This window comes from Cygnus olor, chromosome 9 (genome assembly GCF_009769625.2).
Source record: "Cygnus olor isolate bCygOlo1 chromosome 9, bCygOlo1.pri.v2, whole genome shotgun sequence".
In the NCBI taxonomy this organism is placed as follows: domain Eukaryota; kingdom Metazoa; phylum Chordata; class Aves; order Anseriformes; family Anatidae; genus Cygnus; species Cygnus olor.
In genome coordinates, this window is record NC_049177.1 from 2,193,692 (window position 1) to 2,206,957 (window position 13,266).

The 13,266-nt window shown below is 37.0% G+C and overlaps 1 protein-coding gene across 5 annotated transcripts in view; it reads right to left on the minus strand.

The window, feature by feature from the left end:
* Positions 1-13,266, minus strand: part of PLS1 (plastin 1) — a 40,466-nt gene that overhangs the window by 18,295 nt on the left and 8,905 nt on the right. For all 5 annotated transcript variants that reach the window (XM_040566803.1, XM_040566805.1, XM_040566806.1 and 2 more), the window contains exons 2-3: positions 4,453-4,561; positions 1,044-1,207 (exon numbers count right to left, since the gene is read on the minus strand). In XM_040566803.1, coding sequence (XP_040422737.1) covers positions 1,044-1,207; positions 4,453-4,522 — 234 coding nt within the window. In that variant the 5' untranslated portion in view covers positions 4,523-4,561. The remainder of the gene's footprint in view (positions 1-1,043; positions 1,208-4,452; positions 4,562-13,266) is intronic.

The window sequence follows — 13,266 nt, forward strand, 5'->3', positions numbered from 1 at the left end:
CGTATTAAATCATATCAGCCCTCTATCTAGAGTCAGTAGAGAGCCTGAATGCCTTTCTCTGTTATATACATTAACTCTTGAAAACAGATTTGCAACAACTAGAACATATTTATTTTGCTTATGTCATCATATGCTTTACAGTAAAAGGTTGCCACATAAAACTTACACACCTTTAAGCAAGGTGACTGATAGTATTTTCCAAGAGCCTACTATGTAAACCATATAGGATATACTGTTATGTCCTGAATTTGCCCAAACAGTGTAGAGGTCTCAGAACTGACAATAAACAATAGGTAACACATAAAACTCTATACTTGGATGCAAATAATTGCATCTCCCCTATGAAACTGTGCAAACTGGATTATTGGAAAGAGACATGAATAACTAGCTAAATGAGCAACCCGATGCAATTAGCAGTAGTACTCTAAAGTAAAAACAAAAACTAACCATCCCCGAGCACACAGATAAACCAACAGCTTGAATAGGTTTTGATTCTCTTAAAACACACTAGATTGTGACCCACACTTAAAAAACATCTAAACACTTCAAAGTTGCTTGCTTACAGGGAAAAATTTTCCTCACTCCTAATATAAAAAGTAGCTTTTAGTATAGAGATTGAACATACTAGCACAAGCATTAGTGTATCACTAAGAGAATTTAAAGGTTGATTCCAATGTACTACTCTGTTACCAAAGCAAGATTAGACCAAACAGTTTCTAAAAATATACATATCCAGCTCTTCATTTTTGAGGAAGAAGTAGGACTGCTTCGAACTACCATGTTCTCTCATGCTGCCCAAATGAGACCTACTAAATCAAATGGAAGAGTAAAATCCAAAGACTGGAAAATAATTATATAAGACATTGTAAATTGTCACAGAAAACCCTCCCGCGCTCAAACTAGTGCTTAGTTGTGTATTAAAGAACATATCATTCTATTCTTTAGGTAGTAGCTAAATAACTAGTTCTTATTCATTTTCTAAAGACCAATTCTTAAAAACAAAGTACTGCAAATTAAAGAAAAGTCCAAAAGAAATGTCTTACAGAGACAAATTCTTCAAAGTTGATTTTCCCGTCTTTGTTGCTGTCCGTTACTGCAATGATTTTTTCTACTATCTCCCGTACTTTGTAACCAGGCAAGGGTAGACTTGCTTCTTTAAACAGATCTTGAAGCTCATAATCACTGACATACCCACTGTTGTCAATATCTGCAAAGCAAAAACACAAGCTGGCTTTATACTTAAAGAACCTAGTATAACATCTGTTGAGAATAAATCAAGTGCAAGAGATATACATAGGAAAAGATTATTTCTTCCTGTGACTTCACTACATACATAAGCAAGCATGAACAAATACTTATGTATTAGAAACATAATTGGCTGGGAGGTGTGACAGCCTGCTCTGTATTTTCACAGGAACTATGCTATAACACCAAAACATGCTATAACAAGATAGCAAATTTGTAAATAGCAAAAATTAAGCTTTTTTAAGAAGCCAACAAAATTTTCAACAAAACCCTCAAATGAAAGAAAGATCAAATATTACATTTTTTCTGTCAGTATTGTTCTACCTGCAATCAGTATACTCAGATCGGAGACAAATTGTTGTTAGAACAGCACGCTTACACAAGAGCCACTTGTTGTCTTGCTTACACAAGAACTCTACATGACTCTGCATTTTGTTTCTTATCCTAATACCTGGCAGACATTTTCTGCTCTTCAAAACTTTTGATGTGGTAAGGCTTAACTGTGAAGAATAAATCCAGGATGATCTGCACCTGTTTATTAAAGGTGACTTTTCTTAATCTATTAGCTAGCTCTGTTGGTAGCAATTTGTACTGCTACCTTCATTTATGGTGGACTCCCAAGACCACATCAGGAATGTCCATGTGCAACAGAGGATCAGAAAGCTTTTCTCAACATGAGGCGTGGTATAGCTCCACAGTTGTGAAGTGAACGGGTATAGCTCATAAAAATAAATTAACACAAGACTGACTCAGTCTAATTTGTGTTACTCTTGATTAACACCACGATAACACAGCAGAAACTATAAAAATTGAATTGACACGAGTCAGAAACAGAATAAGGTGACCTGGTCACTCTTGTAACATGCCAATGTGCTCCCACTTTGTTTTTCAGGTTTACTGATTAAAAGACTTCTCTCCATGCTTTTTTCTGATATCAGAACTCTGCCAGTAATACCAGAGTGAATGAATACATATCACATTATAGAAGGGCAAGTAAAAAAAAATACACTTTCATCTCTAGCCATAATTAATTGCTATTCACTAATTTCCCTGTAATCCATACTACACTACATAGCATCTGTACAGCTTCGTAAAGAAGCCACATTTCACTGCTGATGAAAGGACAAAAAAATAAATGTTACTGTCTTTTTATGTTTTGTATACTACCAACAATTCACAGATAACTGCACAGTGAAACTTTATGCTTGTATACAGATTAATCCATCCATTGTCTGGCTTACCTGTCAGACACGTAACAACACACGTAATAACAGTGATGGTCTAAAGAGCAGAGGACATGTTCACAATCTCACTCAGATTACCAGCTATGTTAGTTCGCTGGGCTCATCTTTCACTGAGGGTAAGTTTCCACGGTGACAAGCAGAGACAAAGACATTGCTTTTCTTGCAGTTTATCAATGCAGCTGCAAGCAATTTATTCACAAAAACATTGAGAAGGAAAAGATGGAAGAAGAAAACCTAGATGATGTTTAATTTTGATGCTTTACAGAAAGCGTATTAGAAGAAGGAAAGTGCTTTTTCAGTGAGCAGAAAGCAGATGGTGAAAAACAAACAAATAGAAAAGCTGTACCAAAACCCTATTGGCGGCTGGTAAGACAGGCTACTGCTCACTGGACTGATACATGTATGCAGTGGTCTTTTCTTTGGTCTGTCATTCCAGCTCCTGGAAGCTATAGCCACCTTGAGCTACAGACTACATCAAGATGACTGTTCTATACAAACTCATTAATTATCAACCATGGACACATCTTATTCCTTTAGCATTTCTAGCCTTTTTTTGTTTCAAAACATACTAAAACAATGAGTTGTCAGTTTTATTATTTGCCATAAATAAATATTATTGCTTTTTGGTTTAAGCTTCCTGACCCTTTACTGAGCATCACTTGACACCTGTATTGACAGAAACCAAGCAATTTCCTGTTCACCTTAACACACGGTGTTACAGATTTCTAATATACAGCTTCCCAACAGTCTCTTTACTAAGTTGGAGAGTCCTAACATTTAGGATTCTTCTTGGCTGAAGCTGTTCCATAATTTTCATCTGCAGTGATTACTATGCCTTAACCCCAAAACAAGCTTTTTACCTGTTTGTGCAAGTAGGATTATTTTCTCTTCAAGTATATTATTTTGCAGGTACTGACGCTGCATTTCAGCTGCTGTTGAGACAACTGTTTCGTTGTTGTCATTCTTTTGTTTTTTAAAGTGGTTTTGCTCTATTAATAGCATAAAAATAAAAGCATATGAACAGTAGAGGGGGAAAGGCAAGGCAAAGAGTGTCCGTCTGCTGGGTCCTTCAGCTATCAGAACCAACACAAAATACAGATATATAAGTAGCTGTTATTAAACAAAAATTCTTCCGTGATTCAGGAGCTTAAGGCTGGCACTCAAAATTATTTTGAATTACTGTGAAATGACCCTGCTATCCCATTATGATTAATTACAAATATGCTCAATTGCTTTGCTGAGCTGCACAGTTACACATCACCCCCTCAGAACTGTGGAAAACAAGAAATACAGCAGATGTGAACTTCAATGTTGACAAGTTTATTGCAATCTGGAAATAAGGGTTAGTAGTTCACTAACTAATTTCTTGCTATTTCTGTTTACGCTCAGATTAATCTGAAAACATCCTGTCAAACATAAAAAATCATTGAGTTAAATTATTAGCATCTGCTAGCTTTAAAGGCAAGATCAAAAAGTCTCCAAGTTTAGCTTAGTTAAAATGTAAAATTACATCCAACAAACTGAAAGACAAATTAATAGATTTTACTTTAAGTTTGCAAGTAAAGCAGAAACAGAGTCAATTATCTAGGTCAATAATAAACATGAGAACATTTAATAATTTAAGTTTTATCATAACAAAATTTTGTTGAGATTTAAGGAGTTTCAATAACTGATTTTTGAGATGTATTATGCTGCAAGTACATTAATTTCTGAGCTGGACAGTTATATTATTTATGCTATTTTACCTGTTTCCATTGCTGAAGTTGAAAGAAGTGAAGAAACACAGTTGAATTGAAAACAAGTGGTTTTAAATATGCATTCTTAGTTTCTTAGCTATTATTTGCATCAGAAAGAAAACATAGCCCTATTAAACCAAAGTGATCCGTAAAGATTTTGTCCACAAAAACCTACATGGCTCTGCAGTGTTATTGGCATCCTTATTATCTTCTTATCCAAAACATACCTATCTTATCGAATGCTTCTCTTAGTTCATCAAGCTCTTCTCGAGAGATAGTAGTTACGTTGTTCTCCATGTTCTGACAGCAAGAAGCGTCGTCCTCAGTTGCTTACACCTAACAATAATTAACAAGATGTTACATGGCATCAGTTCTGAATACATACTAATACGAGTTACTGATCTTTTCAGTACCAGGTATCAGACCTATATGGCACCTCCAGGCCTGACACAACATTACAAACAACACTTGAAAGCACATTTAAATACCCAGCAATTCTTCCCTGTAATAGCAACTGAGAACTTACAACAGCAACTCCAATTGCATATGTGCGATGTTTTCATTCACCTAGAATAACCGACAGTTAACCTCCACCACGTGAGCAATTTTCCAACATCAATATCATCACCTCATACTTCAACAGATTTTAGAAAAAATAATTTCTATGTGCAATGCAGCATCATTGCCAATTAGTGGTTAGTATTGGGATTTAGTCCTGCAAGCACCAAGCACTTGCACAGCAGGAAGCCTCAGTGGGACGCATTCATGTTTACACAACAGTGGGTGAACATTGATGCATCTTTCCCCAGCTGCTGCAGAAGTTACCATCCCCTGACAAGCCTATTGCCTGCTAACACTCTTGAAGAGTGAAATAAGAGGCCTTTACTCAGCACAATGACTGGAATCTCAATATGAATATACTTTCTCCAACCAACTTCATGCAGAAAGCCAACCAAAACAGAAGACACCTTCCCAAGGGTTGATATTAACCCCCTATAGCACGTGGTTGCCTGTTCCCTCTTATCCAGACTTTGCCTATGGTTTTATAACAGGATGATTCCACCCTTTGTTAGGCAGTACAAATTCATAAAGGGGTTACGCTCAGCTGTCTCAATATGCAAGGTTATATTTGCATTTGTCTTTTGCCACCACGCACACACCATTTGTGTGTACGAAGTAAGCCTGCTATTGCACCCATCATAGTATCGTGAAGCTGCACGCAACACTCTGCTTGTAGACAGCATGCCACAGATGGTGCTGTGGCTACCAGAGTTTCATCTTTGCTTTTATTTTATAAATAAAAACTGACAAAAATACATCTCAATTAGTATTTTGGTCAAACTTGTTCAGTTACATATTTTTTCCCTTCTGGTTTAGTTGTTTCCAATGTAGCGGTTTTGCTTAAGAGCAAGAAAAATATTCCTGATGGACAGTTTATTCTTTATTCACAATAAAGATATTCAGATCTGCCATGCACAACTAATTCTCCACCAAAAAAAGAACACAACAGCACTGCACCTTTACCCACTATGGTCAGCGACAACTAGGTGTACCATGGCCTCATGTCAGTAGCCACTGAAGTGTCTCCTGATTTCAAAGTCATGTTCTCTGGGGTTTATGTTTTGAAGTCTGTGCTCATCTGAAACCAGAACTAGACACTTCCTTCAAAAAGAAAATGACTTGGAAGTTAAGGTTCTGGTACAACAAACTTCAAGTGGAGCCCATGGTTTTAAGGAAAACAAGTATCAAGAGACATGGTAAAACCCTTTAAGGTAGCAGCTGGTTTGCCAAACCATGCAAGAAAATAACACAAGAAAACCTTTGTCACAACAGTGACTGTCACAAAGTACAAAAGTAAAATGCTTACTTTGGCCCTAACTGCAGCATAAGCACTTCATCTACACTTAACACTTGTCTAAGATATAGAGAGCGAGTAAGTCCAGTGTAATACCCAGCTGAGTCTCATCTCAGCGAGTTTCTGCTTCTTCTAAGGTATTCCCATAGTAGTTTAGTTATCTTCTATGATGCTAGATTAAAAAAAGTTCTTAACCAAGTGTGTTATTTCAATTAAATCCTGACTACTTCATTTATGTTAGTATTTTCTCTGTCTTCACTGGGACTGCTCTTGTGGTTCACACAGGATATGGCCTTGAGTGTGGGTGGCAAGTTAAGTCTTTTTCCTTCGTGTCACTCGATCTTCTTTAAGTACTAGATTTAAAATCCTACTCATCCATTTTGCTAAGCTTACTAACAGCAGGTACCAGGCTTCATACTCAAAAAAAAAAAAAAGACCTTACACACAGACATTTCTGGAAGTACAGAAACCTGATTAAAAATAAAGAAAGAATGGATTGTGGGAAAAATGAAAAAAATAAACATTTAAATCTAAATTATTAAGAAAATGCAAAGGCCTGAAGCTGCAGAGACATAGAAGACAGCCCTTTGAAATATGAAAACAGGACGTCAAAGCCTAAATGAAATATTAGGCCACCAAGGTACAAAAGACAGCAATACTTCCCTCATACTGTTAATGTTTTAAACTACTTATCATTACCCTGAATCAGATTTTATCAAAGACAAATTTTCAGAAGTTGAAATGTAATTAGTTTCACTTATCTTTTATGTCTCATAACTTAGATCTCCCACCATATTCTATACCAGAAAATAGCAGTCTTGGATTTCCAAAGACACTGGTTATTTCAGGACCACAGTAGACACATCTGTTCTTGAATGAAGCAGATAAATAAAGCTAATACCTCTGCTTTAGAGAGACACTCTTAAATACCCTATTATATAATTACTGTGTAAATTAGCTGGTCAATTAAATGGCAGAAGTGCTGCAATTATGGTTGTGGCATTCAGAAGAGATCTAGTTTGAGCAAGCAGAGACAAATGTCTAAAATTTTTAGACCTTGCAGACAGTTTCAATACACAAACTTCTCATCTAGGCTAATAAATACCTTGCACACATGTATCACCACCCAAGGCTGACAAGATTTAACATCAAGCCTACAAAAGTACGTGTCAATTGGAACCATGCTTGCCTGCTGATAACATAAGTTCATTTACAGATAACATGTTTCTCTGTAACCTGATAGTGTTCATGCAACATTAAGATTTTCTGTAGCCTGTAGTGATATTAAATCATCTCCTGCTGCCCCAGGACAGGGTAGCTACAAACACTGTTTTTATGCTGAGAAAGTACACTTGATCCTCTTTTAAACCCTAGCCAGTATTCTTACCATCAACTGACATTATTCATCCATCCCTAGCCTGCCTTCTACACCTGGAAGGCTTTTTGTATCTGAAGACAATTCACTGGAGTCTCCTGGAAATGTTCCACATCCAACACTAATGCAAACTACTGTTGGTATCATTGTGGTATTTCTTTGTGCGTGGAAGAGTATTTGCAGCTGAGCAACAGCCAGGGATACAGTAAGCAGGCCAAACAGCAGTTCCTGTCTCTTTTTTGACCTCTTATCAAGGCTGTCAGGAAAAAAAAAACAGAGCGACTGATTGGCAATCAGCCCCAATGGTTTCCTCCATCCCTGCAGGCAACTGGCAATTTCTTTTTCAGCTTCATTTCAAATTCTATTTACCCTGTTTTCGTGCTGCAGCTGCTTCCGCAACTACAATGGGTGTTACAAATGCTGACTCAAGAGCTTATTTTCTTTTGTTGCTGTTCTTTTTGTCTGGTACTAGAGACACACCTCCTCTTTCCTGGTGCAAATACCACTCGCTCTCTGCATCATCCTTTAATCTTGTTTCTAATGACAGCCAACCTAGCATAATTGTCAAATACAGGTTGTGCAGAAGAATTACCACGTTGGTATCAATAATTAGTTACTGGTATGTACTACCTACAATTACAAAACATTAACATTTGAGTTCTCCTACCAAGCTTTGACTCAAACTGAGATACAGTTTAATGCAAAGACAAAAACAAAGAAACAAAACAAAACAGAACAAAAATATCCCACTATATTTAAGCCATTGTCAGATTAAACTAGAAGCTCTAACCTGTTTCAGAGAGAAATGAATGCATTACCAAGTACAAGAGATACAAAAGGAACTTTACAATGAGGATGCGCATGAGATATTCTCCATATTCAGTAGGGACAGAAAATAATGCTATATTGTAACTGAGAAAAAGCTAATTAAACATTAGCAAAGACTTGTATATTGCAGAAACAGTAATCATTGGAACTAACTACCATTGATACACCGAATTTTGGCTCTATATTAATATACGGACACATACACACATTTCTGTTGTCTTTTCAAGAACATAAAACTCCTGCCCAACATTTTTTTTTTTTTTTAAATGCTACATTGAAAGATCTTTTTTCTTACGTTACAATTATTCTTGACCTCCATATATCGGTGATGATTAGAGGCCAACTACAGCAATTCTTTAACAGTGTGAAAGGACAAATTATTTTTCCCATATCAGTGAAAAAGCTGCACGAGACAAAGAGGGTAGAATTACGCGTCACGTTATCTAAAGTGAAAGAGTTCTTAACTGTGGAATAGAATAGTCCTCTAAAGGTAGAATGAAAGAATCGAAAATACCTGTAGAATGACGAGCTATCAGCACTGGGTCTGATAAAGAAAGAAATATATATTTCTGTTTGTATATATACAAACAGACACCTAATGCAGCAAAGAGGATGCCAATATAACTTTGAAACAGGAGATGACTGAAAGGTCAAAGTAATTAGCTCTATCAACATAACACATGCATACATATAAAATAAAGACTGCAGCCCCTGAAGTGTGGTTTTTTTTTGTTTTTTGCTTTTTTTTTTAAAGAAAAGAAGAGGCAGGGTACAATTACGGTATTAGGTACAGTTACTAACAGAGTAATATAAACTGTAAAGTGCATTTTAACATTCCATTTTGTTGCATAAAATCAAGGAATTATGCAATGCAACCAATTAGAAGTATAACAAAACAAAATAGTTCCTTAAATATACGGTCAGGGTGAAGCTTCACTATCTTAAAGAGTCGGCGCATGCGAGTTTCATCCTGAGCTTATAAACATGGCTAAAATGTATCCATAAATGGATATATTTATGACCAGCAGAAGTATTTAGTAATTACTGGAAGTTAGATGGTAACAGTGAAAAATTGTCATTTTTCAACATATAAACTGATACTCCACAGAATTTTCCTCACTCTTCTAGGCACAGCATTAGGCAGTGAACAAGGTACAATTTAACAGGGAGCAGCTGATATTTTTAAACTTCTCCCAGAACTGTACATACTGATCTTTGCTAGAGTAGAGCTATCAAACCAGCCAGAGAAATTCTATATCAATGAAATATGTATTTTATGTAAGGAGGACTAGAAGACTTGCACTCAAGTTAATTACTCACTCTATAGGAATTTATTCAACATAGTACAGTAAATCTGGTCAACAGTAAAATCAACATTTTCTACTATGCCTTTAAGATAAACACGGGTGACTCAAGAATAAATAGCAAAACAATAAGCTGATACATTTAGTTTTTACACAGGTCATGGGCCTGATCCAAATTCATTTATTACAGTATAAATAAATAATAATTTCACTTAACAGAATAATTTTGTGATACTTATGTCAGGATGAAGAACAATTCTATTATAAACAGATAGACGTTTAGTTTAGAAAGCTACCTGTTCATCCAAACAAAATGCCTCCAGCTTCCTTGGCTGCTGAGTATACAGAATAGCCATGCAAATTCATCGATAGTATCAGTTTCATGCAGTTCCATTCACATGCATCATTCAACAGGCTCTCAGCCTGCCTGTGCTTTGTATTGTTGCACTCAGCATTACTAATAAAAAAAAAAAATCAAAGGAAAGCTTACCTATGCCAGAAGGACTACCTGTATGTCACTGATTTTGAAATAGAGCTATTATGTGCAGAGTTCACAGAAATACCTTGCCTACAACATTCTGGAAACCTCAACTGTTAGCAGTTTAGCAACATAAATCATTTGGGCAAATTCAGCCAGGCCAGGCTGGACCTGTTTTGGTCTTGTTAATTTGTTATTTTTCCTAGAAGTTCAAGTTTCATCTACATCCAGCAGAGAACTGGGAGTGTTTTTATCCCCTCTGTGCTTTGGAACAGGAACTTCAATTATGTCTACCTCATACCCACAGGCAAAGCAACATCTGCTCATCTCAGCCAACATTAACCCAGATTTAGCCTGATTTATAGAACTCCTTAAAATCCCCACTTCGGTGTGTTGCGTCAAGATTTCTTTCAGACTGTAGTCTTCCATTTCACTTGGATGAAGCATGCCGTTGTCTAGGATAGTGAATGGCAGGCAAAATCCAGCTCTGTAATTGCTCTTTGCAGCCGCCAAGCACCTTCCCCCTCCAGTTCCGAAGGCCGAGAGCGAAGGTCGGCCATTCCCGGTCTTCTGAGTCCCACAGCAGGTCACAGGCCACCACTCTGCTTCCCTTTGCCTCACCTGCGTTAACTGCTGCAAACTGTGGTATTAATGAGCACATCGTCACCACTAGCAAATCTCAACTACCTGAAACAATGACATTTCTGTGAAACTGGGATACTGAGACAACGCAAATTAATACTACTAGCCCTGCAGAGCTGTGTGCATTAACAAGTATTTTCCTCACATTAGCGGTATTTGCTAATGTTTATAAGATAAAGTAACTCAGAACACACTAGTTGCCATTCGATTGTGCAAGTAGCACAGAACAGCAAAGTTAAATCTGTGTATACTGTTAATACAGAGTATCCTGGGCTCTGCACCTCCTAACAAACCACTTCCAGATGAAAAAAAAAAGTACGCACAACACCGCATCCATGCAACAAGCAGTTTTTGGTTTAGGACTTGAAAATAAGAAGCACATCAGTATTAGAAATACAGATATTTTTTTCCACAGGTCCCTTGATAAGAGACAATACTTCGGTTTTTAATACAAAAACAAGACACCCTTTAATCTAAAGCGAAGTTATCACAGTTTTGAGAAAATACAAGAACTGCACTTTACATTTTGCTTAATGAAAGCTTCCAGATGAGGAATTTTGAACTGTCTGCATCTTGTATGTAATACAAATATATCAGCTTTCCAACAAATCAGCAAGACGAGAATCATAGTACACAATACAAAATACTAAACAGTTGTGTCATAATAAGCAACAAATTAAGGGACTTGAATAATAGAGTTTTCCCTACAGAATCTCTGACGTGATTAAATTCAAAGAACTCTGATCCAAACTGAAGGTCAGATACAGTGAATCTGCTCAAGTGGCATATATTATTGATTTTATTACGCATAACCTTTGTCTCGGTGAAAGTTCATTAACACCGTACACATAGTACTCTAGCTTTGCCAGGAAAAGCACAGGCACGTAAGGAAAATGAAAGTAGGGTAGGAATTTGCATGCACTCAAACCATAAATCTAAACTACCTTTGATGCTATCTAAACCTCCTTCTTGATCAATTCCAAATACTTCTAAATATTTCTTTTATTCCTCAACAACACAAATATTTAATTGGGAGAAGATTACAGAAGACACAAGGACATTGCAACTATCCACATTGCAACTGGCATGGTATTTCTTCCAAGACTGGAGCAATCAGCTCTTGTTTAGTGCTGCTGTATCAATGATGTGGTTAGTGTAATCACAAACTTTCCTCAAGGACTCAGTTACATATCTCACTATATGCATGGACAATCATTGAGGCATTCACTATGGGATTTTTAAGTAAAATATTTGGATTTTCAAATAAGAAATTCTTGCATCCAGTGACAAAATCTGCATACCATAACAAGGACATGGAAAAACAGGCAGGAGCAGTGACAAGAGAACTGGGACTAGAGAGCAGCCATGGAAACAGGAGCTCACGTAGAAGACCTATTGTTGAATAAATTCTAGAACAATTGTCCCCTCCAGCATATTAGAAAGTTCAAATTTGTAGAAACTACTAGGACTGTAATACATGTGATCTTTGCTGGTGTGGTATTAACCTTCCCAATTTCAATCATTTTCTGTGCTGCTTTAGCATCCACCATACTATCAAAAGCCTAGAATAATTTTTACCTTTTACTGATACAGTTAAAACTAGTGGTCACAAAGGAAATCTGGAAGTCCTGGTATACAACTCTTGAAACTTGCAGCCTGTATCTGAGAGCTGTATGGCTTACAGTTACAGGAACCCATTTTCACTTGGGTGCTTCAAATACATACCTTAGTTACAAGTAGGGTAACTACTATCCACATTTACAATCACATGCATTTGTAATGAAGAATTTTATTCACTTTGAGCATTAACATGTTTTCCTCGGCTCAAGAACACTCCCAAGCCTGCCCATTGTAACTCAAAGTAATGTTAACTTAAATGAGGTAACCCCATCAGATCATCTTATTATCCGAGTTTAAAGGCATCTTTTTTTTTTTTTTAATAAAAAATAAACATTTAAAGGCACTGTTTAGAAAGCAAACATAATTTTTCTATTTTAGAGGTGGCAATGTCTGTATTTCAAGTAATAGGTGATTACAGAGCTAGCTTCAAGTTGATCAGCAAGGTTCCAGGAGTTCACACTTGGGTCAGGCTAGATTAAGGTGACTTGGTGGAAGAAGTGGAAGAAGCCGCTTCACTTGTGTACATACTATCATGTTTACTGTTTAGAAATCATAAACACCATAATGTTTACACTGGCCCCAAAAGCATTTGACTGATCCCTGAACAGAAACCATGTATGCCCTTCTTTCAAGAAGTTCAATCCATTCAATATACTATTTCACATATTATGACCTTCTCTGTTATCTCCAGCGATACCACCCACATCAGCCCTACGGATGGATCATCTGGTGCTCTCCAAAAAGCAGTTTGTTGTACTGAAACCCATGTCCCATGCCGACTAGCTGCTTGGCTTCCCTGCACACACGTGTGCCAGACCCTCCTTCCCGAAGCGCCTCCGCAGGGCCCAGCCAATGCACCCCTCGTGCTCTGCCCGTTCTGCATCACCACCTCACGTCTCTGACCTCGTCCCTATATCCACTGGTCTCACCCACGGAAAC